Source organism: Monodelphis domestica, chromosome 4 (assembly GCF_027887165.1).
Source record: "Monodelphis domestica isolate mMonDom1 chromosome 4, mMonDom1.pri, whole genome shotgun sequence".
NCBI lineage: Eukaryota > Metazoa > Chordata > Mammalia > Didelphimorphia > Didelphidae > Monodelphis > Monodelphis domestica.
The window spans coordinates 452,363,265-452,390,392 of NC_077230.1; the positions used below are offsets into that span (position 1 = coordinate 452,363,265).

General features: G+C 39.1%; 1 protein-coding gene and 1 pseudogene across 1 annotated transcript in view; one reads left to right on the plus strand and one right to left on the minus strand.

Moving 5' to 3' along the window:
• LOC100014066 (olfactory receptor 5-like) overlaps positions 1–12,023 on the plus strand; it is a 13,316-nt gene extending 1,293 nt beyond the window's left edge. Inside the window, exons 2-3 of the mRNA XM_016433302.2 lie at positions 3,374–3,490; positions 11,061–12,023. Coding sequence (XP_016288788.2) covers positions 3,374–3,490; positions 11,061–12,023 — 1,080 coding nt within the window. The remainder of the gene's footprint in view (positions 1–3,373; positions 3,491–11,060) is intronic.
• A 6,382-nt stretch (positions 12,024–18,405) lies between these two features.
• Positions 18,406–21,889, minus strand: LOC130458923 (olfactory receptor 10A7-like; annotated as a pseudogene).
• Between the last annotated feature and the right edge of the window lie 5,239 nt (positions 21,890–27,128).

Below are 27,128 nucleotides of genomic sequence, written 5' to 3' on the forward strand. Positions count from 1 at the left end.
CTAGGTGAAACAGAAGATGTAAATCTGTTTGTAACTATATCTTGTTGCTGCAGTGGTACTCTGACAGACTAGAGAGAGCTGCTACTAAGTATGGGGACACACCTGCCTATTTGTAATGGTGGAGAGATGAGAGGCACTGCTGGTACAGGGGGATGCTGCCACAAGGGAATGCTCTAGGGTTTGCCTATTGATCCCTACTGATGGCTGATGGATCAATGCATCTTCCCTAACCTCCTCTTCCCTTTCACTCCCTCCCTTCTCCAACCCTCTCCTTCCTGCCTCCCTCACCTCCCAGTTCTTCTTGAAGCCTTTGGCTTCTTCCCTTCCCCCTTGAGTAAACTCTAAAGATACTCTTTTCTTTTCTTTTTCAAGTCAAGGGGTTAATTGGGATAACAGGATAGGAAACTGAGGTAAGAGGGATGAGGATGTCCCTAATCTATAATGAGGGAGAATTTGAGGGTTTGAGAAAGTAGTCCAGTCACAAACTGTGACTCTAAGACAACTAGTGTGATGGACAGTTAGAGAGATGGAGGACAACAGCTATTTAAACTCTTCTTTCTTCTTCACAAAGTCAGCAAGGTCTCTCAGTTTAACCCCAGAGGGAAACAAAGTTCAAAATCCCTCCTTCAGCCCGGCTTTCCTCCAACTGTTGGTCAGTCAAATCTCAGAGAGAGACAGAATAAGATCCTTTTTGGTCAAATAGCTCAAAACCAAGCCAAGCCAAACCAGCCCCCCAAGGGTCCTTTCAGCCAGCTTCAACTCCCCAAGAGAAAGACAAAGTCCCAAATTTCTCCCCTGGTCAGCTTCAACTGCCCAGAGTCAGAGAGACAGAGACAAAGTCACAAGTTTCTCCCCCTGGACAGCTCAACTGCCTCTCCTCCTGGGAACATTCTGTTTGGAACCTTCTTGATTGACAGCCAGGTCCCCAGCCTTGGCTCTTGCATCTTGGCTTGTCCTGCAAAACTGCTCTCTCTTCATGTCTCTATCACATAGGGCACAGAGAGATTGCTACTGTAGCAGTGGGGGAAATAATAGCAGCAATGTTCATAAGGGTCCACACCTGAACAAGAAGAGCTACTATTTACAATGTCTAGGTTCATAATGCCAGATAGAGAGATAGAGAGATCATCAGAGAGAGATTGGAGAGAGACAGACAGAGACAGCGAGAGACAGCGAGAGACAGAAAGACAGACAGAGACAGAGAGACAGACAGGGAGAGAGGGAGAAAAGAGAGTGAGAGATGGATGGATGGATAGATAGATAGATAGATAGATAGATAGATAGATAGATAGATAGATAGATAGATGGATGGATGGATGGATGGTTAGATGAATAGATAGATAGATAGATAGATAGATAGATAGATAGATAGATAGATAGATAGATGAATAGATAGATAGATTGATGGAAAGATAGATAGATAGATAGATAGATAGATAGATAGATAGATAGATAGATAGATAGATAGATAGATGGATGGATGGATGGTTAGATGAATAGATAGATAGATAGATAGATAGATAGATAGATAGATAGATAGATAGATAGATAGATAGATAGATAGATAGATAGATGGATGGATGAATAGATAGATAGATTGATGGATAGATAGATAGATAGATAGATAGATAGATAGATAGATAGATAGATAGATAGATAAATGGATGGATGGATAGATAGATAGATAGATAGATAGATAGATAGATAGATAGATAGATAGATAGATAGATGGATGGATAGATAGATAGATAGATAGATAGATAGATAGATAGATAGATAGATAGATAGATAGATAGATAAATTGATGGATGGATGGATGGATGGATGGATGGATGGATGGATGGATGGGTAGGTGGGTGGATGGATGGATGAATGGATGAATGGATAGATAGAGAGATTAGTTAAGTATAGAGAGATAGATGATAGATATCAATAGAGATACAGAAAGATGACTAGATAAAGATATATAAATACAGAGATTAGAGAGAGATAGAAGTAGATATATATAGAAAGAGATTGAGATAAGATAGAGATACATAGGTAGATAAAAAGAATGAGATAGGCAGAAATAGGTTGATAGAGGTAGAGATATAGATGAGTGATCAAGAAATAACTACACAAAGATAAAAACCTATTTGTATTTATGTGTGTACAGATTCCACATATATACATACACATTACATGCACATATGTATACATGTGTATAGTATTATTGTTCAGACATTTCTGTTGTGTCAGATTCTTCATGACCCCATTTGGGGTTTTCTTGGCAGAGAACTTTTGAGTGGTTTTCCATTTCTTTCTCCCATTCATTTTGCAGATAAGGCAAACAGGATTAGGTGACTTGTCCAGGGTCACACATATACTAAGTATCTGAGGCCAGATTTGAATTCGAGAATATGAGTCTTCCTGACTGCAGACCTGGCACTCCATCCACTGGACCACCTAGCTTCTATTGTACATATGTATATAAGCATACCGAGACATATTTGCTCAGATACTACCTGGCTTTTGACCTTGGTCAAGTGACACAGTCCCTTTGGGCCTCAGGTTCCCCTTTTATTAAGATGAATAATTCTTGCACTCTCTACCTCACAGGGCTACTTTGAGGATAGTGTTTAAAATGCCAGGTGATACAATGGAAAGAATGCCAGAGCTGGAGTCAGGAAGACCTGAATTCAAATCAGATCTCAGATAATTTCTAGCTATGGAACCCTGGGCAAATTTCTTTCTACCTTAGTTTCCTCATTGGTAAAGCATGTATATGAGCATGCATATGTATGTGCATGTATTCTGAAGATTATTTACAAGTGTGTAATGTTATCCTTCAACAATCCCAGGAGGAAATCTCCATTTTACAGATGAGGAAACTAAGGCAGAGGTTAGTAACTAGCCCAGAGTCATACAGCTTGCAAGTGCCACATTTGAACTCAGGACTTTCATGACTCCAGCTCTGGCATTCTATCCGCTGTATTACCTAGCATTACCAACCACTATCCTCCAAACAACTCTGTGAGGTCCCTAGTACAAGTATTACTAATCTTAATAAAAGAGGAAGCGGATGCCCAAAGAGACTCGGTGACTTGTCCAAGGTCACAAAACAAACGAGGGTCAAACCTAGGTGTTCTTATCCCCAGATCACATCTTTTCAGTGACTTCCTGGCTCCTTGAAATGTTGTAATAGGATCATTCCGACCCTAGATCTCGCTGGCTCTAGACCCCAGACGTCACTTCATTTTTCCGTGCCACCTTGGGGTCCGCCGAGGGCACTGTGCCATCTGCCTGCTGTGACTCCTCACAGAGCAGTAATATCTCTTCACACATCTGTTCTCCAATCCTCCAGGGCTTCACCTGAGGTCTCTGAGGTCTCCAGCTCCGGTTTAAGCCTGCCTTCGCCGTCCATCTGTTGGCAGAGGAAGCTATGACAGCTCCGAAGCTGAGTCTGGGGAAAGAGCCTTGGGATCTTCTGATGACTTGTTTGGGAGACTGGGTAAGTGCCTTCACCTGCCCATGCCTTAGGTTCCTCCTCTATCAGTTAGGCAGAGCATAGTGGGCAAAAGAGGATCTCAGACCCCTTCGAGCCCTGAGTCCTTCAGCCAGCACCTCCCTTATCCTATGATGCCGTGACTTCCTCTCTAGGCTTCAGCTTCTTTATTATTTAAAAGAACACCTTGTTTTCTGCCTTAATAACAACATTACGTACTAGATAATATTAGATATAATCATATGTTATAGATAACTACATAATAGATTACATATTATATTATATAATAAAATAGCTTAATAACCAAAAGACAAGGGCTAGGAAAATGAGGTGAAATGACTTGCCCAGAGTCAAACAGCTAGAAAGTGTCAGAGATCGGATTTGAACCCATGTCTTGACCCAACTCCATGCCTAGTACTCTATCCACTGTGCTACCCAGCTGCCTTTTGCCTTTTATTAAATTGACAGCTATCATTTCATCTCCTGCTCAACAAACCTGGAGGCTCCTGTAATGGATTGAAAGCCCTGGGCTTCACCATCATTTTCCCAAGATGCTCCATGGTCAGACCCCTGGGTTCAAGTCTCTAAAGAACAGCCGAAGCCCAGGCTCGAACTGAATTCTGTCCATACTCAGGTAAGGAGACAAGAAGTAGTGAGGGGAAGAGGGCAGAGATTTGAATTTGAAGTCAGTAGGCATGAGCTAAAGCCCTACCTTGTGTTCCTAAAATCTCAATGACTTTATACAAGTCATTTCTTCTTACTGAGTTAGTATCTTTATCTGGAAAATGGGAATAATAACAATTACATGGCCTGTCTCTCAGGGCTGTTGAGAGGAAGCCTTAAAATGCCATTAAAACAAGATAAAGGGGAGATTTGAACCAAACATCCTATGAAAATTGAACGTGGAATCAGTCTTTTTCAGCATAGGCTGAGGGCTAAGGTTAGGCAAAAGGGGTGGCAATCTGGGAAGGCTGATCAGAAGTAGTGGTCCTGAGCAGGGACTGGAAAAAGGGAAAAACTAAGTAGAAGAACCATGAGATACCTCCTAACTGTGAGACCCTGGGCAAGTCACTTCACTCCCATTGCCTGACTCTTACTGCTCTTCTGCCTTGGAACCAAACACGGCATTGGTTCTAAGACAGAAGGTAAGGATATTTTAAAGAATATTATACACAGCTACAGATTTGATTAATTCTTGAAGAATAAATTATGACTATTGCCTCCAGAGAATGAACTGAAAAAGTAGACACACGAAAAACATAATTTATATAGACTTACCTGCCTCCCAGATGATGCCTTCTATGATGCTGGGAGAGGAGACACTTGTAAATAAATTCTATTAATAAAAGGGAAGAAAGAGGATTTCAATGAAGAAGTAAACATAGACTATCCCATGCATTGGGGGCACTGGCTGAGTGAATGCTTGGAAGAAGAGCAAAACAAGATTGGGAAGAGCTCTGTGGAGAATGAATGAATGAATGAATGAATGAATGAATGAATGAATAAATGAAAATGAATTTATTAAGTACTTATTTTGTAGCAAGAATTAAGCAAAAATTTTGTCACACAATGGCAAAAAGTGAGATAAGCCTCTGCCTTCAAGGAGCTTACATTCTAATTAGAGGAAATGACACAGATGAAAGAGTGGTGGCTGGAAGGAAATTTCAATTTGAGTATTAACAGAGATGATGAGTTGACCTATAAATCAATCAGTCACCTTTCCAGATGAAAGCTGGAGCCAAAGCAAGAAATAGAAAGATAGGAAGGAGGCATGTACATCACAGCAAGAAGATAGCAAGATGGATTGGTTGACTGCCTGGATGGGATGGGAGGGTGAAGCATGGTTTGAGAGACTCCAGATAAAGTGGGATAACAGAGTTTAAATTCACTCCACAATCCAGAAAGCCATGCCCTCCCCCCACCCCAGGACAGATGCGGATAGCATTTTAAGTAGCCTGCAATTAATATAAAAAGATAATTAGAATAAAATTGTAAAGGACCTTAAATACAAGGCTAAGACGGCTACATTTTTTGCTAGAGATGCTAGGGCAGCAGTGGCATTCATTTTCCTTATTTTTCAAGTTGCATGAATATGTTTTATTGTTTCCATCTTATAAACAAGAAAAAACAATTAAGGAATACAACAAATGAGCACATCTATCAGTATATATACCATTTCCCCTATGGTCCTATTCCCTGCCCCATCCACCTGAACCCTCCCATATATATGTTCAAACCTCTTTTGTGTAATAAATGATAATCTGTGTGGAACTAATTCTGGTTGTGGTAAATGGGCAGACTCTGGCAGACTAGAGAGATGCTAGGGGGAACCTTCAGGATGCCTATTTGTTATGGAGATAGAAGTACTTCTGAGAGATAGATAGTGAGAGATATAGAGATGCTGCTAGAGGGGTTACTCTCTGGGGTTGCTTATTGATCCCAATTAATGGCTAATAAATCCAACTATTTCCTACCCTCCACCCTTCCTTCATCTCCCTTAACCACCCGCTTCTTGAAGCCTTTTGGCTTCACTCCTCTCCCCTAAGTGGACTGTGAGATTTATGAGGAAAACTTTTTTCTTTTCCTTCCTCAAGTAAAAGGGGTTTATTGAGAACAACAGGGTGGGGATTGAGGTGAAAGGGATAGGGGTGTCCCTAATCTACAAAGAGGATTGGGAGGATTTTGGGAAATGTCAGTCCTGTCACAACTGAATCAGAGACAGTCAGAGAGATGGAGGATAACTGATAAATCTTTCTTCTTCAATTACACAAAGCCACCAACAAAAGTTCATTTCTTCTCAGCCAAATTCCAGAAGCCTCCCCCCAAAGGTCCTTCAAGCTAGGACAGATGAAGTCAGTCTCCCCCTGGTCAGGAACCCCAGAGAAGAGGTCTCTCCCTTAGTCAATAAACCCAGAGCCAAAGTCTCAGTTCCTCTCCTCTCACCAGGCTCCCAACTGCCTCTCCTGGGAACATCCCATTTGGAATCTTCACCTTGATTGACAACTCAGGTCCTTTACTTTGGTTTGCATGCTTGGCTTGGCTTGTAAATCCTCTCTTTCTTCATGCCTCTTCCACATTTGAGAATTTTTGTTGTTATTTCCACTCAGTTCTACCTCATTATGACCCCATTTGGAGTTTTCTTGGCAAAGATACTAGGAGTGGTTTGCCATTTTCTCTTCCACTTCATTTTACATATGAGGAAACTAAGGCAAGTAGGATTAAGTGACTTGCCCAGGGTCACATAGCAAGTAAGAGTCTGAGGTCAGATTTGACTTATAGGAAGATGAGTCTTCTTGTCTCCAAACTCAGCATTCCGTCATCTACTGCACCCCCTAGATATTCATCGTTAGTTAATATTCCGCTACATTGACATACCCAACTTATTCACCCACTTTCTACTTAATAGGTGTTCATGGTATATCAAATGTGCCACTATAAATGTTTTGTCATATTTAAGACATTTCTTTCTGCCTTTGCCCTCCAGGCATTTCATGTCCAAGAGTGAGATTTCTGGATGAATAACTTTGAACGGTTTCCTAATTTTACTCACAAATTCCAAATTATTTTTCAAAATGGTTGGACAGCTCACCGTTCCTCCAGTCATGTGTTAAAGTGCTTCTATTTCTACCCTCTGGATTTCTGTCTTTTGTGATATCATTGCCCCTTTTTTGAGTTTCAGGTGAAAGTCCAAGTTTTTATTTTAATTTCTCTTATCCCCTGTCAGTCTGACTTAAAAAAAAAAAGATATGAATTGACTTATTACTTATTTATTTGTGTATTTTGGGGATTGGGTTTTATAAGATTATTCACTTGTAAAAATTAATCATATGGAAATAGGTTTTGTGTGATAATACATGGATAAGCCAGATCAAATTATTTGTCAGCTCTCGGAGGGGAGAGGGAAGAAGGGAAGGAGATAATATGGGTTATATAACTTTGAAAAACTTATGTGGAATTTTATCATTAAATTGATTAATTAATTAAAATGTTAGTTTATTTATATTTATATTATTTTATTATATTGCATATTATTTTATTAAATTGATTAATTTTATTCTTAAATTTATTTAAATTTAAAATTTAAAATTAATTTAAATTAAACAAAAGACATGGTTTATTGGTGTTTACAGTTGTCCTTTTGATTATATAGTTCAATCAATAGAGGACTGGGCTTATAATTGAGAATCCTGATTGGAAATCCTGTTTCAGACAATTATTAGCTAAAATGACCCTGAGAAAGTTATATAACTTCTCCCTGTTTCTTTTTCCTCATTCATAAAATGAGGGAGTTGACTTCATGAACTCAAAAGTTCTTTCCAAAACTACCCAGAACATCCAATGAGTGTTAGGTTTAAGTAAGAGACCTTGAGTTGGACTCTCATCCCAGTCACTGGTGTGCCTGCGGTATAGTCATTTCTCTTCTCTAGGCCTCAGTTTTCTCATCTGTAAAACAAAGAGATTGGATTTGATGGTTTCTAAGATCCCCTCCTGCCCTTAAATTTTTTTATGATTTTATATATATAGATCATTTATCCACAAAGGATTTCTGAACAACAGAGTCATATGGATAAACCTGCGTGCTAGAAAGAATATTTTGCCAGTGGTATGAAGAATAGTTGGCGAGAAGAGAGGCTGGAGGCAAAGAGACCAGTTTGGATGCCATTGAAATAGTCCAGGTGAGTTTGACTAAGGATCCCAAGCAGAGTGGCAACTTCATAAGTGTAGAGGAGGAGATGGAAGCAAGAGATGCTGGGAGAGAGATGTAGAACAGCCAACAGGGCCTGTGTCTGATTGGATGTAGAAGGTAACAGAGAGGGAAGTGTCAAACATGATTCCAAAGTTTTAAGCCAAGAACATGGCAGCAAAGAGGAACTGGGACATTTGGAAGATGAATGGATTTAGCAAGAGAAGAGGATGTATAATTTTGATTTGGCAAATGGTAAGTTTGAGGGGCAAGAAGGGCTCTTGAGTGATATTCACTGGACAGATGGAGTTGCAGGACTAAAGGCCAGGGGAGAAGTTAGGGCTGGGCATAGATTATAGACATCTACATAGGGTTGATACCCAAGGCTGTGACAGTGGATGAAAGTCCCAGGGAGAGTCCTACAGCAAAAAGGAGGCAGTGGATCAAGGAGAGGTTTACAAAGACACTCATGCAATATGTATATTATGATTACTACTACTACTACTATTACTACTACTACTTTTGTAGTAGGAATAAGATAAATCAAGAGAAAAGGAAGAGAAAGAGAAAAACGGAGAGGTAGGAGGAAAATCCACCAAAACTGTGTCAGGGTCAACAATGGAAGACCATAAACTTAGAAACTTTACAGAGGAGGGATCTGACTCTCAAAGAGGTTAAGTGACATTCCCATCTAATAAATGTCAAAAGGGAGATTTAAATCCAGGTCCTATGACTCCAAATTTAGCAGGCTATCTGTTGTGCAGCATACACTCTCATTGTTGTGGTGGACCCAGAGTGTTTTGGTAACTTGAGCCAACCAGGATTCTTGGAATGGCTTTGCCAAAGATCTACAAACTTTTAACAGTCCATAACCAGCCAAGGTCCTTGATGAGAGAGTAACCAAAATGATGGAAATGGTCACCAACATTTGGGAACCACATCAAAATAAAAGAAGATAATGATGGTCAAAAGATCATTGGGCTTGGAGTTCATGAAGTGACCTTGAGGGAAACAAGGTGTGGCTCTTGGGAATGACCCAGTGTGGAAGCCTCTAATGCTCTAATGTACCTTTGTGTTCTTATAGTGAGAATACAAGAGTGTCTGAAGGACAGAAAAGTCCACAAGGGCCTTGTGAAGTGCTGGGGTGACTGGAACTGGCAGAGTTCATTAAGGAAGTCTCCATGGAGGAGGTAAGTCTCAAAAAGGGAGATGAAAAGGAGGAAGCTAGTGAGCCAGCTTGTCTGGATGTTGGGGGAAGAGGGAAAGAAAGGGAAGATGGGGAGGGATTGAGACTGTACTTATTATTTCACTGGTACAAGAAACTCCCTGGATAAGAAAATTCCCTCTACCAATTAAATAATCTCTTTCTCTGAAACCTCTACCTAACTACCTCAAGCATTGAAACGTTGTGACTTACCCAAGATCACACAGCCAACAAAGTGTCAAAAGGCAGAACTTCAACACAAGTCTTGCTGAGCCAACTCTCTCTATCTTTACCACCCCAACTGTCCACCTCTTTAATAGGTTCTATAAGCCAAAGCACTAGGTAATAGTAGTAATACTTCACCTGGACAGGTTACAAAGCTCTTTGCTAATGATAAGTTTTTAAATGAAATGAAGCAAATATTCTTTGAGTGCTTTTCACCAGTGAGGAAACAGACTTAAAGAGAGACGGGGACTTACTCATGGTCTCATAGCTAGGAAATGAACCCAGGTCTTCTCACTCTTGGGCTAAGGCTCTTCACTAAATGACATCTACCTTTGTTGGATGGTTGCTGTTCAATCATTTCAGTTGTGTGTTTCAGTTTCCTTGGGACCCCATTTGGAATTTTCTTGGTAAAGATACTGGAATGGTTGGTCATTGCCTTCTCCAGTTCATGTTACAGGTGAAGAAACTGAGGCAAACAGGGTGAAGTGAATTGCTTAGAGTCACATAAGTAGTAAATGTCTGAGGCTAAATTTGAACTCAAATTTTCCTGATTGCAATCTTGTACTCTGTGCACTGTGGCTATCCCTAGCAGCCTCAGAACAAGCTTGCCAGTTCCCTGTGTTTAATATTGTGCTCTGCAACTAGCAAAACATTAGGATTAAAACATGATTCTCTACCACTCATGAAAGTTCCAAGAGATGACAAGACCACCAAAGCGTTATGAGGCTTGTGTAGGGTGGTTGCACGCAGCAGACATTGATGGGGCAAAGTTGGGAATTGAAAGGAGGGCAGAATTTATGGGGGAAGGCGGGAGAAGAAGAACTCCATAATTTTAACTGCTTGAATGTGGGCATTACTTTTGTTGAGAAGTAGTGAGTTTCCAGTCATTTGAAGTCTGCAATTGTGGACCAAATGACCATTTATTTGGGATATTATAAAATAGGTGAGCAGGTATCTCTGAGGTCCCTTACCTTCATGATTTGGGTTCTGTGACTGTAGAAGAATCATTCTCTCTTAGGTCATGGAATCGTGGCAATGTAGAATTTCAAAGTAGGATAAAGTTTCAGAGATCATAAAGTCCATTTCACACCTGAAGAAGCAAACCCTTTAAAGCATCCTCAACAAAGCATCATCCAAGCCTTCATTTGAGAACCTCCACGTAGGGGATTCCAACAACTCTTAGGTAAAAACATCCTGGTCAACCAGTACCCCTCCGTATCCCAACTAGGATCCCGGGCTCATAACTCCTCTTTTTTCCTCAGTTTCTTCATCTGTAAAATAGGAGTGATTTTACTTCCACTATTAACCTCACAATATTGCTGTCAGGAAAGTCCACTGTAAAACTCAACATGTAGAAAAGGGAGTTATGGACTGTTCCAGGGAATGTAGGCACCTTGTCCAACTTTTTCCTTGAATAGGTCAACCAGCATCATGAAGCCATAACTATTGCTCTTTGCCCCTAGCCAGGCAGGCACTGGGAGAAGGCCAACATGACCCGGGTCCAGGAGTTCATCCTGTTGGGGTTGTCACCAAGGCCAGGCCTGCGGGGCGTCCTCTTTGCCGTGTTCCTGACCCTCTACCTGCTGACTCTCTTGGAGAACACCATCATCATCCTGCTCATCCGCAGTCACACAGAACTCCACAAGCCCATGTACTTCTTCCTGGGGAACCTGAGCTGCCTGGAGATGTGCTATGTGTCTGTCACGATGCCCACCCTGCTGCTCGGGCTGTGGTCGGGATCCTGCCACGTCCCCTTCACCTCCTGCATGACGCAGCTCTTCTTCTTCATCACGCTCATCTGTGCCGAGTGCACCCTCCTGGCCTCCATGGCCTACGACCGCTACGTGGCCATCTGTCGCCCCCTCCACTACCCCGTCCTCATGAGGCCCCAGGTCTGCCTCCTGCTGGCCGCCGCCTCCTGGATGGGCAGCCTCAGCGTCTCTGTGATCAAGACGGCCTGCATTGCTGGCCTCTCCTACTGCGGCCCCAACGTCCTCAACCACTTCTTCTGTGACGTCTCCCCTCTGCTCAACCTCTCTTGTACCCACGTGGCATTGACGGAGCTGGTGGACTTCATCTCTGCCATCGTCATCCTGTGGGGCTCACTGCTGGTTGCCTTGGCTTCTTACATAGCTATTGGGGCATCGGTGATACGGATGCCCTCGGCCGCTGCCCGGCTCAAGGCCTTCTCCACCTGTGCCTCCCATCTCATCGTGGTGGGCATCTTCTACTCAGCCACCATCTTCATCTATGCCAGGCCCAGCAGAATTGAGGCCATGGACCTCAACAAAGTGCTCTCTGTCATCTACACGGTCCTCACACCCATGTGTAACCCAATCATCTACTGTCTACGGAACAAGGAAGTCCAAGGAGCTCTGCGCAAGACCCTCCACAAGGTTGGATTCAGTCAGAACTCAGACAGCTAGAGGTTGAGTTAAAAGCATGTATTAAGCACCTTCTTTGTACTGGATGTTACACTAGATCCTGCTAGGAAATTCAAAGTTCAGAGCATCACTCCAAGTTGGAAGAGTCTTTAGAGGGCATCTTGAATCCAACACATAAGACAGTAGCTTTGGCATTTCCCAAAAAACTAGGTTCCCTCTTCAAATCTTCCCTGTCCCCATCAACAGGACCAGTGCTATCCCATTTATCCAGGCTTGGAACCTCAAAGTGATCTATGGTGCCTCTCATTTTCCATTTAGAAACAGTGGCTGATTCCTGTTAATTATTTGACATTTAAAAACATCTGTGATCTATTTGGCATGAATATTTCTTTTCCTCATGGATCTAGAAATCTATCCATGCCTTCAGGCTCTGGATAGATCTTGTCCAAGCCTTGCCATAAATCCTCCATGGACAGCAACCCAACATGCCAAAGGATTCCTCAGTTATTTATTTGTTCTTTAATATTATTTAGAAATGAGTGGCATGATCAGGCTGTTCAACTCTACCTAAATGACCTACCTCCTTGGGATGCAATATATAGCTTTGAGGAAGTCTGTAGTTCCGTTTCTGATGTCCAACTCACCAACCACATCATTTCTAACTGCAGAAAATCTGCTACATTTACCTCTTTGTCTCCCTTATCACTTCCTTTCACTGCACATTCCTTCAGTTCCCTTCTCTTCCATCTTTATTTGTTATGAATGCAATGTACTCTTATGTACTTGGTAGGGAGAAGCTATAGAATTATGCTCATGGAGAGATTATGCAACGTGGGCTGCATCTTCCATATCATCCCCTGGATATCTGTGGTGATCCAATGCCAACACTGTGTTGGAGGTAGAAACTTATTAAACAGGTAAAGAGAGAGAGTCATTGGTTCTTCCTGGAAACACATGGAACAAGCACAAACATTTATTAAGCACCTACTGTGTGCTGTGCATTATGCTAGATCTGGGAGAAAAGTTCCAAGATGATAGCTACTCAGAGTTGGAAGATACTTCAGATGTCATCTAGCCCAACACATAAGGCAGCAATCCAACCAAAAGAATGAGGCAAAATATGATCTCTGCCTTCAAGGAGTTTCTCATTCACTAGAGGGAATAAAAAAATAATAATCATATTTATAAAACTCTTAAATACTTACAAAGAGCTTAATACAATATCTCAGTTGACTGGTCAGTTATCAGACATTTACTATATGCCAAGTACTGTGCTAAGAGCTAAGAATGCAAAAAACAAGATTATAACTGACTGCCCTCATGGAGATTACACCTATCAGGGGAAACAGTTCACATATAAACGTAACGAGAAAAAACACAAGATGAATGGGAAGGAAGGACACTGGCAGCTGGGGGTGGGGGGTCAGGAAAGGATTCATGGAGAGGGATTTCAAGGGGCAGAGGAGGGGAGGACTGAATGTGCAAAGGCTTAGGGATGGGAGATGTGTGAGAAACACGAAGTAGGTCAGTATGGCTGGACTAAGGAGTTCAGGGAGGGAAACAATGTGTAAGGAGAATGGAAAGATGTCAAGATACCAATGTAGGCAACTATGCTAACATTTCCTAATAAGTGAATTAGAGAAGTACCAAAAACAATGTGAGGAAAGAAGAAAGCAGGACCTCATAACCTTTCTGGATGTCAAGAGAGGAGATCTGCAGATACAGTAGACAGAGGAACACACAGGCTTTATCCATCACAGGCAGAAGTGGAAATTTCCCCATCGTAGTGACTCTGGTCAGACCCCATCTGGAAGAGTGCATTCAGATGTGAACACTATTGTTGTTGTTGTTCAGTTGGTTCAGTCGTGTCCTATTGAAAACCCCTTTGGAATTTTCTCAGCAAAGCTACTAGAAGCGGTTTGCCATTTCCTTCTCCAGCTCATTTTACAGAGGAGGAAACTGAGGCAAAAATGATTGAGTGACTTGCCCAGAGTCAAACAGTTAGTAAGAGTCTGAAGCTGAATTTGAACTCAGGTTTTCCTGCCTTGGAACTGACACTCAGTATTGATTTAAAGACTGAAGGTAAAGATTTAAAGAAGAAGAATCTGGATAACCATTTTTTAAAGATGTTATTGAGCACTTTTGTTCAGGAATGAATTGGATCAAATGAGCCTGGAAGTTGTTTCCAATATCAAAATATTATAAATTATATAATTGTATCTATTTAAATATATATGTTTGTATAGGTCTGTCTCATCCTTTGTAATGAGTAAATTCTAAAATTTCTTTTTTGCAGCCTTTTTTGGAGGAGGGAAATTATAATAGTGGCTCAAAGGTCTACAGAACTTTAAGATTTACATAACTAAAACAAACCAGGGAGTTAGCCAGTGCAAGAGTTGATGAATCATTAAAGGAACGGAAAGGAAGTTTTCAGAAAGCTGACATAGTGAAGATGAGAGGAGGGACTCGAATCTTGGTCTCCTGACTCCCAAACCAGCAGGTTCTGACTGTTTGTTTAATACACCACACAGGGAAAGATGTTCTAATCCATAATGGAGGGCATTCGTGATGCCACTCTGAAAGGAGTTCTTGGGTAGTAAAATATTGACCTTTGGCTTTTTGCCAGAAAAACGAGTTTAATCACAGAGTAAAGGAAATCACTGGAGGGATGCCCAGAATAGGACCAGAAAATGATGTACCTTCCCCAGAGATGGAGGATTCAATGCTTTCAGTGTTCTTTTTTTCAGTAAACCCTTATCTTCTGCCTTAGAATTAATACTAAATGTTGTTTCCAAGGCAACCGACTGGTAAGGCTTAGCATCACACAGCTTTCCAATGTTCTTTCCAGAAATGCCTCTGACAGTCTATCATATGGTGAACAAAATAGAAATCTATAAGCTAGATGAGAGCCTTGAAGAACAGTCCTGAGGAGGTCAGCACTAACTTGGAAGGAGGTCCCTAGTGGAAAACCCTTGGACCAATGCTAGTCAACATTTTTCATCGGTAATTTGGGTGAAGGCGTAGATAAACATGCTAAGAAACTGGCAGATGATCTGAATGTCTGAGAGGCAGCTATCAAGTTCTATGTCAGAGCTGGGATGTTAAAAGGTTTATGTTTATGGTGAAGAAAAATAAAGAGACAGAGGAAGAGATTCAGAACAATTCTTTTGACAAGGGAAAACAATGGGAAGCAGATCTATAAAAACAGATCATACTCAGACTGTGAAAGACTCTAAAAGGAAAAGAGTGAAGCTTGTATTTTATCCTAGCCATAATATGGATTCTCTGAAGGTTCTTAAGCAAGGGAGCAACACAATTAGACCTAGGCATTAAAAATAATATTTTTTAAAAATTCATATATAGGATGGATTGATGGGGGAAGTTAGACTGAGGTCAGGGAGACAGCAGGAGACTTCTATGATAGTTCAAGTAAGAGGTTCGAAAGGGAGAAGCTAGGTGGTTCAGTACACAAGAGATGGGAGGTTCTTGGGCACTGGCTTCAGACATTTCCTAACTGTGTGACCCTGGGCAAGTCACTTAACCTCCATTGCCTAGCTCTTACCCCTCTTCTGCCTTGAAACCAATACACAGTGTTGGTTCTAAGAAGGAAGGTATTTTTTTAGAGTTTATGAAGGCATTAGGAAATATAAGAACTGAGATTAGACATATTGAGGAAACTGAATTAGAAAAAATGAGGAACTGATTGAATGGAGGAAGTAGAGGGGGAATTACATTATTTTAGAGACATGAAATTTAAGATGGCTATAGAGTATCCAGCAGTCACTTGGCAATGTGGGACTGGGACTCCTAAGAGAGAGAGCATATATAAATTGCTGATTTATATTTTCACCAATATTAAATGCCTTTTAATATAGTTCATTTTTTTTTAATTTAAATTCTATTTTAATGCCAATAAATTCATTCTGGTCCCAAGGGATGAGTGGCCCTGAAGAGAAGTATCAATTACAGTTCAAAGGAATCAGGGGCCCTTCCTGGGTAAGGATCAGACTATAGACCAAGATAACAATAATGACACTTCTATCCATAACATACCACATTAAAATCACTGAAAATTCCCAAATCCCAGGAACTAACTCTGAAAATAGCATTACAAGAAAGCTTGAAGCTTGAGACAGAGTCCCTTCCCATCCATGCTAGGAATGGAGCCCAACATTAACATAAATTACCAAATCAAGAAATGGGGTAAAAGAATGAACCAACAATAAAAAAAAACCATAACCACAAAAATCTGCTATGGTGATAGGGTCAAGATCAAGACACAACCCAGAAGACAATGAAGTTAAAACAGTTACAAGCAAAACCTTTGAGAAAAATATGAATTGGACATAAACCCAACAAGAATTCCTGGAAGAGCTAAACTATTTTTCCAAAATCAAATAAGAGTGGTAGAAGCAAAATTAGGTAAATAAATGAAAGCAGAGGAAGAAAATGAAGAAAAGACAACTTATAACTTGTTTTTTAAAAGGCACAAAAAAATGACACCTTAAGAAGAGAATTAGACAAAGGGGAAAATATACAAAAATTCACTAATGAAAATAACTTTTTAAAAAGCAGAATTGATCAAATGGGAGAAGAGATGCAAGAGCTCACTGAAGTAAATAATTTATTAAAAGCTAGAATTAGACAAGTAGATGCTAATTATTCCATAAGATAAAGAGAAAAAATAAAACAAAATCAATTTTTTAAAATAGCAAAAATGTAAAATATCTCATTGGAAAAATAGTTGACTTAGAAAATAGATTGAGGAAGGATAATTTAAGAATGATTGTATTATATAAAATCCATGATCAAAGAAAGAGCCTAGACACCATATTTCAAGAATTGTCAAGGGAAGATTCCCTGATATTCCAGAACTAGAGGATAAAATAGAAATTGACAGAATCAAAAGACACCACCTGAAAGAGATCCCCAAATGGAAACTCAAGAATAGTGTAGTCATATTCCAGACCTCCCAGGACAACAAGAAAACACTTGAAGCATTCAGAAAGGAACTATTTAAATACCATGGAGTCACAGTCAGGATTACACAAGATCTATCAGCTCCCAGTTTAAAGGAGTAGAATGATTGATATATGATATTCTAGAAGGCAAAAGAGTTGGAATTACAACCAAAAATAATCTACCTAAAAAAACTAATTATCTTTCACAGAAAAAATTAATATTTAATGAAATAGAGAACTTTCAAGCATTCCTATTGAAAAGGCTAAAGTTGAATGGAAAATTTGATTTTCAAATAAAAGATTCAGGAGAAACATAAAGCAATAAATATAAAAGAGAATAAAAGACTCAATAAATCAAACTTTTTATCTTTCTATATGAAAAGTTTGTGCATTTATCATCTAAGAACTTTTTCATTATTACGACTGTGTGAAGTATTCTATATAGAAAGATGGTGCATGAAGGAGACAATCATATTAGGATGACATAAAAAAAATGGATGGGCAAGAAAAAGGATGCCTTAGGAGAAGGAGAGGAAGAATTAAGAAAATTATCTCACTTAAAAAAGATATTCAAGGAAAAGCTTTTACAGAAGAGGGAGAAAGAACAGGGAGGGATAGCAATGTTTGAACCTCACTTCCATCTAAATTGAATCAAAAAGGAAAAATGTGTGTATTCATTATATAAAATGATTTTGATCAAGAGAGAAGGGGAGGAAAAAGAGGATAAGAGAAAAGTGGGTGATAAAAGGGATGGCAAATAAAAGAAGGCAATAGTCAGAAGCAAAAAAGACTATAAGAACAGGATAAAAAGAGAAAAAGAAGAAAAAAGGGTGGAAGAAAATGCATTGTTAGCAATCATAACTGTGAATGAAAAAAAGATAAACTCACTGGATGGTCATATCCAGAATGTGAGATTGTGACCTATAACTTTACCAAAGAATGTAAATCACCTTTAACATAATTGTAAATAAGAAAAGAAGCTCCAATCATCCCATGGGAAAACTTACACATGACCATTGGCCATCCCTCACGTAATGCCTTCTTTGTTCTGTTTCTATATAACATCTGATCTGTCCCCAGAGAGGTTGTGGGGATCCATTACTCTGTCCTGTCACTGCCACAGAGTTTACCTCATAAGTAAGATGACTCTTTACTAACTTAATTATTCCTATAGTCCTTTTAAATCAACATATAAAAACCATACTAGCATGATTTGCATCTTTCTTTTTTTTTTTTTTTGTAAAACCCTTACCTTCTGTCTTGGAGTCAATACTGTGTATTGGCTCCAAGGCAGAAGAGTGGTAAGGGCTAGGCAATGGGGGTCAAGTGACTTGCCCAGGGTCACACAGCTGGGAAGTGGCAGAAGCCAGATTTGAACCTAGGACCTCCCGTCTCTAGGACTGGTTCTCAATCCACTGTGCTACCCAGCTGCCCCCTGCACCTTTCTTTGAAATCAAAATAACTTCCTCTTATGGTAGGGTTGTATCTTTGGTGTCCATACACTCACCCATAAAACAAAAGCCGATAACAGATAAACCAGAATCCAACAATAATATTGTTTACAAGAAATACACTTAAAACATAGAGCCACATAGAATCAAAATAAGGGGCTGGAGCAGCATCTATTGTGTTTTGGCTAAAATAAAAAAGATCAAAGTGCCAGTTAGCTATTAGCTACAAAACCTCAGCCATTCACTTCACTTTTTCCAAGACTTTATTATATTATCAATTTTTAAAGGATCAGATTACATTATCTATAAGATCCCCAGCTCAGTTTCTTTAAGTTCTCTTCACTCTAGGTCTTTAATCAGAGACTAAATGACAGTTCTCGGGAATGATATACTGGATGACCAGGTATGTTAGACTAGATGTCTCTTTTGGTTATTTCCAACTATGAAAGTCTATAATTTAACAATGATTTTGGTGTTGCATGTGAAATCTCACAAAGGTAGACTAAGGCACATTTTCTCCAAGTAAGATGACATTTAATTAGCAAGGCACAAACCTGTCAATAAGATGGATCAATAAGACTGCCTCAGTTAGCCAAAAGAACCCAAGAGAGAGACTCAGTTTCTTTTTATAAGATTAGAACAAAGAACAGAACAGAGTAGGTGGAGGAAATAATACAGTTGGCTATAGAGTTGATCACATGTGGTTGAGAACAACAGAATTGGTTATATAGATAAGGAATGAGGAACAATAGGATTGATTGAAGTTGGGAATCAGGGGCTAGGACCAGCCCTCTCCTTCCTTCCTTTGAATAAGAAATGTTCAATGTTTGAGTCCACATGCAAGGCCAAAGGTAATAGGCCAGAATTCTTTTGGGTAATAATCCAGACATCCTTTAAGGATGGCTTTGTAGTATAAAGATAGTAGATCAGACTCCCTGGTGTTTACTTGCATCCTCCAAAGATAACAGTATTCTTTGAGATAAGAATAAAACAGTGATTACTAGCAAGAAAATTGGATTTCTAAACTTAACATATAACAGACCATTTGAACTTCTGCACTAAATTCAGTGATAAAGAACCATGACGGGCAATTACAGACAAAATCAATTAATTATAAATACAAAAAAGATACAGAATCAATTTAATTGGAAAGCAATCTCTGATCTCTGGATGTTGACTATCAGTGGTCCAATTCCCCTTTGGTTTGCCACAACCAAAAGCAGACCATTAGGGCTCAGGTTGTCTTTGCACCACCTTTCTTCCTACCCAAAACCCTCCTCAGAGCAGCTTTCACCTCCTTGTTCCTCAGACTGTAGATGTTGGGGTTGAGCATGGGAGTGACAAGAGTGTAGGACAGGGACACAATTTGCTTGCTCTCAGGAGAGTAAGTAGACTTGGGTTGCAGGTGGATGACACAAGCAGTGCCAAGAATAGGGCCACCACAATAAGGTGGGCTGTACAAGTAGACAGGGCTTTATGGCGCCCAGTAGCAGAAGGCATCTGAATAACAGCTGCCAGGACATGACTATAGGACCTGATGATGAAGGAGAAAGGTACCATCATGACAAACACACTGGCTACAAGAATATGGCCTCAAAGACAGAAGTGTCAGCACACACCAGCCTCAAGAGTGGTGCCACACCACAGAGGAAGTGGTGAACCCCTCGGGGCCCACAAAATGGGAAGCGAAAGAGCCAAATGATAAACAGCAAGGAAACTGGGATACCCGTTACCCAGCATGCCAATGCCAAAAGGAAGCAGAGATTGTGGTTCATGAGGACCCCATAGTGCAGTGGGTGGCGGATGGTCACATAGCGGTCATAGGCCATCACTGTCAGGAGGAAACACTCTCATGTGACACAGGAAAGAAGGAGAAAGAGCTGGAGGGCACAGGCTGACAGGGAGATGCCCCTACCAGCCACCAGGCTTTCTAGCATCTTGGGTACAATGTCCAAAGAGAAGCAGATGTCCACCAGAGCTAGGTTCTAGAGGAAAAAATACATAGGTGTGTGGAGGGCAGAGTCAGCCACAGTCAGGAATACAATGAGGCTGTTTCCCTGTATGGTGACTAGAAACATCCCCAGAAACAACACAAAGAGAAGTGGTTCCAACCTAGGAACATGGGAAAAACCTAAAAGAATAAATTCCCCAATGAAAGATTCGTTGCTTCTCGCCATAGTCACAATGGGATCCATTAAGTCCACTCTTTCCCAGGAGTTCCAGAGAGTATAAGGAAGTGATGAGCTCAAGGAGATAGCAGGACCTTGTTCTAAAAATAAAAGGAAAATCTACTGAGAAATGGGACTATACTTTCTCTATCAAAAGTTATCAGAATTGTCAATAAAGGCAAAGAATTCAAATCCTCGCTCTGAAATTGATCATTCACATGACCAAGTCAGATTCTCTTCACTTTGTGGAATCTCATTTTCCTCAGAGATAATGTTACTTACCCCATATGGAAGCAGAACCAACACTGATATACAGGCCATCTGACTCCAAATTAAGTGTTCTTTCCAACATATCTTACAGCCTTTCTTATTTTTTATTAGGTCAAGAGATGGAAGATCAATAGTCCATGAGATCCACTGGTATCCTCACCATGGTAGGAGAAAGCAAGAAATACTAGCACATTGGATGGACCCCCCTGTGGCAAACTTATGCATGTACTTAATCAGAGTTAATCAGAATGGGCTGGCATGAATCAATATAATGTGCAACACTGAAGGAAAGATCCGTCTTGGAGATCACATACCTCTGTATTGATTTAGAATCTTGAACCCTAGAGACTACATTTCCCACAATCCTCTTTGCCTTTCCCTGCACGTGTTTCATTGGTTAATTTGGCATTCAGTTTGGATTTTGACCACCCTGCACTCTTGCTCCAGGGAGCTCTCTATGGCTTGGATGGGCATGGAGCAAGGGGCGACTTGGCTTTTCTCCGGATTTACCTTTCCCTTTGCTCTAAGTTGATTTTAATAAATAGTATTAAAATAATACTTGGAGTATCAGATATTAATTTTAATCTTTACACCTCCTGAGTATTTTAAACAAGAGATTTAACTTGGTAAGGAAGTATTGAGTGAAATATGTTTGGTTAAACATGGTGGATGTTTCCTTTTTTCTTGAAAACCACAACCCCTGCACCTTCACAGATTAGTTTGAGTTTCTATGACCAAAAGAAGACATCACAACTATGTAGCAAGCCTCCTGGTTTGAACCTGATTATTTCTAAGTTCTCCTCTAGTTCTAAATATATTGTCCTATGCCATAAAGGATAGTCTGCTGGCCTTGGAGTCATGAAGACCTAGATTCAAATCTCACTTCCCACACAGTCTATGGAATGGGCAAATCACTCAACCTCTCTAAACCTCAGAAGTTTTTGCTACAAAATGGAGATAATAATTCCAGTAGTAGACCTTACACTAGATTATTTTAGGGTTTAAATAAAGTAATATATATAAAAGATCTTCACAAACCAGATAGTGGTTTGCCAAGCATAGAACAAATTGGTATTACCATTTTGTAAAGCAACATAGAATTATATAATAAAATAGTCAAAATGTCTATATACTTTGACTCAGAGACTTCACCACTAGCCATATACATCAAGGAGGTTATTGACAGAAAGAAAAGATCCATGCACAACAGAATATCTCTAGGAACACTTTTTCTGTTAACAAAAAAACTGATATGTAGTCATTACTTGATAAATGTTCGATGACTATAAACAGAGTAAATGCCCATCCATTGGGAGAATGGCTAAATAAAAATGGAATATCACATGTATACATATATATGTATATATATACATATGAAATGAGGAGCCTGATAAGTACAGAGAAACATGGAAAGGCTTACACAAATTCATGCATAATGAAGTAAACAGAGACAAGAAGTCAATATATACAGAATGGCCACAGCAATGGAAATGGCAATCATAACCACCTCAAAGCTGTCAAAATGTAATATTGCAATATTTTAAAGAATAAGATGACTCCAAAAAGAGATATAATAAGATGACTTTTCCCTGATCCTGATCCAAAAGGGTAAAACACTACAGATAATTATAGAAATTATTTTAATGGGTTGATTTATTTTTCTGGTTTTTTTTTTAATTTCTTTCTTTTTTAATTAAAAAAAGTTTTATTTAGGAATGGCCAACTGAGAAGCAGAAAGAGAAGGATATTTTATATCCCTGAATATAAGTGATATGTCCTCTGAAATTTCATCTCTATCTTCAGGAATATGAATGAAACAAAATCAAAATAATTCATTAAAAATCAAGGAGGTCATTGACAGAAAGAAAAGATCTGTACAGTATTTTTAAAAACACTATGTACATTTGTTATTTGTACTAACTCTTTTCCAACTAAGTCGCCTACATCTCTTAGGACCAAATTATCCTACATTTCTGTATATTTGATATAGAAGCCCCAGATATTCTGGACACCCAAAAAGTACTCAGTAAACATGTGTTCATAACTTGAGTTCCAAGACAGTTTGATGCCCTTGGCCCTTATGTTTCTTATGGAGTGGAGGAGTTGTTGCATTTATGAAAGGGATGAGAAGTTGTGATCTCAAAATCACTATAACTTGAATCACAGACTATGGAATTGAAATGTGTCTTAATGATTGACTAGCTCAAAGCCTTCCATACCCATTTTAAAGAAGAGTAAACTGAGGTTTAGAGAATGTAAATAACAAAAGCATAGAGCTCTAAGGCTCCTCAAATCACCAACCCGACTTATGTCTGAACGCTGTCCTTATAAAATGCTTGACAGGGAATCACATAGTTTATGTTTAAGAACCTTTTCTCTCTCCTGTGTCTTCCCTAAGAAGTCTATTTTACTTTGGGGCATCTTTAATGCTTAAAAAGTTTGGGGTTATTTTTTCCTTGAAGGAGACAGAAATAAATTTTAGCTGGAAAAAAAGGAATAAATTTATAGATGCAATAGCAGTGGGAAAGTCTTGATAAAATAAATTCTCTGGAGTTTTGTCCCATTGGACGTCTCAATGACTTCAACCCCTAGAAACTCACGTGTAACTTTTCTCCTTCTAAAGATTGTTTCATGCGGAGTTCACCTTAAAATCATGATAACTTTTGCCATTAAACCAGATGACTAATGAAATAACTTTTAAATGCTTCCCATTTCTATGAGTTTTATCCAACGCACATCTCACAAGAATGCTGTGGGGTAGGTAGAGTAGATGTCAATGATTTCCATTTCACTGATGAAGAAAGCTGAAGCTCAGACAAATTAAGTAGCTTAAGCAGTCACATCTAATAACTGAGAATTTGAAGTGTTTCAACCTCAGGGCCAGTCTTCTTTCCACCCTTCAATGCTGCTTTCTTGTAGAGTCAGAGAAATTTTCTCAAGAACAAAGATAAGGATCATCATAAAGACAAATATCTGAAGTGTTAGATGGGCAATCTGCCTGTTTCATCTCCCTGGAAAATGGCTCACAAACCATATTGCTATAGGTTTTTCTTACAGAAGCTCTGTGAAGCAAGTCAACTAGGTATTACTGGTCAATTTTCAAGAGGGGAAACTAAGGCTTAAGGTTAAGGTTAAGCGATTGCCCATGGCTATGAAGTTAGTGAGTCACACCTGGGGCCAAATCCAAGTCTCTTGAGTTTTTTTGTTCAGTGCCTTTTGTGCACATTGATTGAACAGAAAAGTTTAGTTCTAATTCTGACCCAACCCAAGAAAAAAGCTTCCCACCTACCTCTAGCTCTACCTGTTTTCTAGATTTCTTTCCTGAGTGCATGAGAGGATGAGATTTCAACCTTTGGCTATGGCTACTGGGACTGAAATTCAGGGAGCTATCCCAGAGGACTCAGCCAACAAAGAAACTAAGCTCATTACTATCCTCTCCTATGGGTTCCCAAGTGAAGATGGGGAAGGGAGCTGGGCATCTAAGGCTTTTTTCATTTCTGCTCAAATCCCAACCCTTATTTTATATCAGAGAAAATGTCAGACATTATGTTAAGTGCTAGGGGCACTAAAAAAACCACACACACAGTCTATAATTTCTAGGAACATATGTACATGTTAATAGACATGTTTCACAACATATAACATAGAATATTAAATATGGTTTTACTTTCAGAGATCAATGATCTTACCAATGCCAGTGTTGCCTCCAGTGATGTAGGTAGCAAGTTCTTTGTGTTAAGTCATAGAGCACTCCTGAATCCCCAATAATAACTATTTTATCAATCTTATTCCCCTGGTAAATTACAAAACTAGACCTAAAACCTATTTCTTTTTCATCTAATTACAGTGACCTGTCTTTTGCATAGAAGCAGAGTACCTCAGAGTTGGAAAGGACCTTGGAGGACAACTGGACCCATATATACTTAGAATAGAATCTCCTCTACAACAAAACTGACAATAGGTCATTTCCATTTTGCTTGAGGACTTCTGGTGATAGAGAACTCACCCCCTGCCAAGGAAGTCCATTCCACTTTGATATCGCTCTCTCAAATCACTAGTAGGTCTCTCTACATCAAAGAGATCAAAGAAAAAAGAAAAATGACCTATCAAAACAGAAATATTTATAACATCTCTTTTAGTCATGGCAAAGAATTGGATATTAAAGAGATAGCCATCCGTTGGGGAATGACTGAACAAACTGTGGTGGATGATTGTGGTGGAATACTACTGTATGACAAGAAATGATGAGCAGGATGCTTTCAGAAAAATCTGAGAAGACGTACATGAACTGATTTAGAGTGAAAGGAGCTGAAGTAGAACATTCGATGTGCTAGCAGCAATACTTCATGATGTTCGAGTATGAATGATTACTATTCTCAGCAATACAATGATCTAAGACAATTCAGAAGGACTTCTGGTGAAAAATGCTACCTACCTTCAGAGAAAAAGCTGATAGAATCTGGATGTATATTGAAGAATAATTTAAAAAAACTTTATTATTCTTGGGGAGATGTGGAGTTGGTCTGTTTTCTTTTCAACATGGCTAATATGAAAATGTTTTTGATTACAGCACATGTATAATGTGCATTAAAGTGCTTGCCTTCTCAAGGAGGGAGAAGGAATCAAAAGATAGAATTTGGAACTCAAAATTTAAAAAAGGCAAATGTTAAAAACATACGTTTACACGTAATTGAGAAAAATAAAATAAAAAGTAAAATAAATAGTAGCTATTATTTTTATATTACTTTAAGGTTTACAAGCACTTTCTAAACATTATCTCATTTTATCTTCACAACAAACTGGGGAAATAAATGCTACTATTATTCTCATTTTTCAGGTGAGGCAACTGAGGCAAACAGAGGTTAAGTGAATTTTCCAGGTTCATACAATTAATAAATAACTGAGATTATTTTTTAATTCAGGTCTTCCTGTGCTCTACCCACTGCACCACCTTATTGCCAGATCAATTTCCAGGTATTATATTTGATATTATACTTTGGACTACATGGTGTCTCTCAAATTCTGTGATTCTGTGAATTATCACCTTGTTAGTGAAAAAGAAATAAAAGTTGAAAATTATTAAATAACTTGTCCATAAAAGTCAGACTGGGTTCACACCCTATGCTTTCTTCATAACAAGGATAACCATTGTCCCGTGATATGAGCGAAGGATGACATTTCAGAAAAATGGAACAGTTTGACTAAACTGAGGTAAGTGAAAACTGTGTAATATGTTTGAAAGATAAGATATTGGACATTTTGACAAGTATAGAGGCCTTGAATGCCAAGCAAAAGACTCTGAACTTCGCTATAAAAAGCCACTAAAGATTTTTGGTACTGCATGACTTGCATAAAATGGGTACATTTAGGAGCATTTGTAGAATGAAATGCAGGGTGGCTGTGAAGAGTGATGGTAGCACAACTTGTTCTAGAGTTTCTGTAATAGGTCCCAGTGGACATTAAGAAGAGAATTCATTAGGGTAGTAGCACTGGAAATCAGAAGAAGAGAATAAGAGAGATATTGGAATGTTTGACTGTGCCTCATTCCTCATGACCTTAATAGTTAAACTTCAGAATTAATTGATGTCGATTATTTTGATTTTCTTTGATGATTGATTTTAGTAAGAGTTAGTTCTAGCTGTTAACCAAGACTATCAGCTAAGTCAAGCCAACCAAGATATTTTCTTAGAAAATAGTTACTTCTAGCAGTAATACCCAGTTAATGATTTAGTTAAAGGAAAGAATATTTCATTAAATAACACATATTTTATTATAATCCAAAGAATTAATTAAGTTAGAAATCATGGGCTCTAATCTTCTTTTCTGGCAACTAGCTACAGTTCTTGCAACCACAAAATTTCAGGGGTACCAGCATTGTCCCAATAACTGACAACGATGGCTCACAAACTAGATTTTGTTACAAAATCTAAGTCACAATGAGTAAATCTTCATCTTCTCTGTTATTTTAGATTGTATATATCACATCCTCTTAATGAACTCTCTTACTATGATGTCTTAAAATTCCCTGCTCTCCATAAATTCTCAGTAGCAACACCCCCTACTGGAAATACTGGAAATCTACAAATCCCACCCAATATTGTATGTTCCTCTTTTTGCACCTTAAAAAGAAGTCCTATACATCATTTATTTGTCTCTGGCCTATTTGGAAAGTCAATGGCCATTAATCTAACATAACTAGATTTAAATTAAATTAATTATGTTTGGAATCTTGTCATTCTTAGTCTTTTCCTTTATAGGTAAAGAAAGTTATTGCCTATATCTGGTAGGTGATAGACA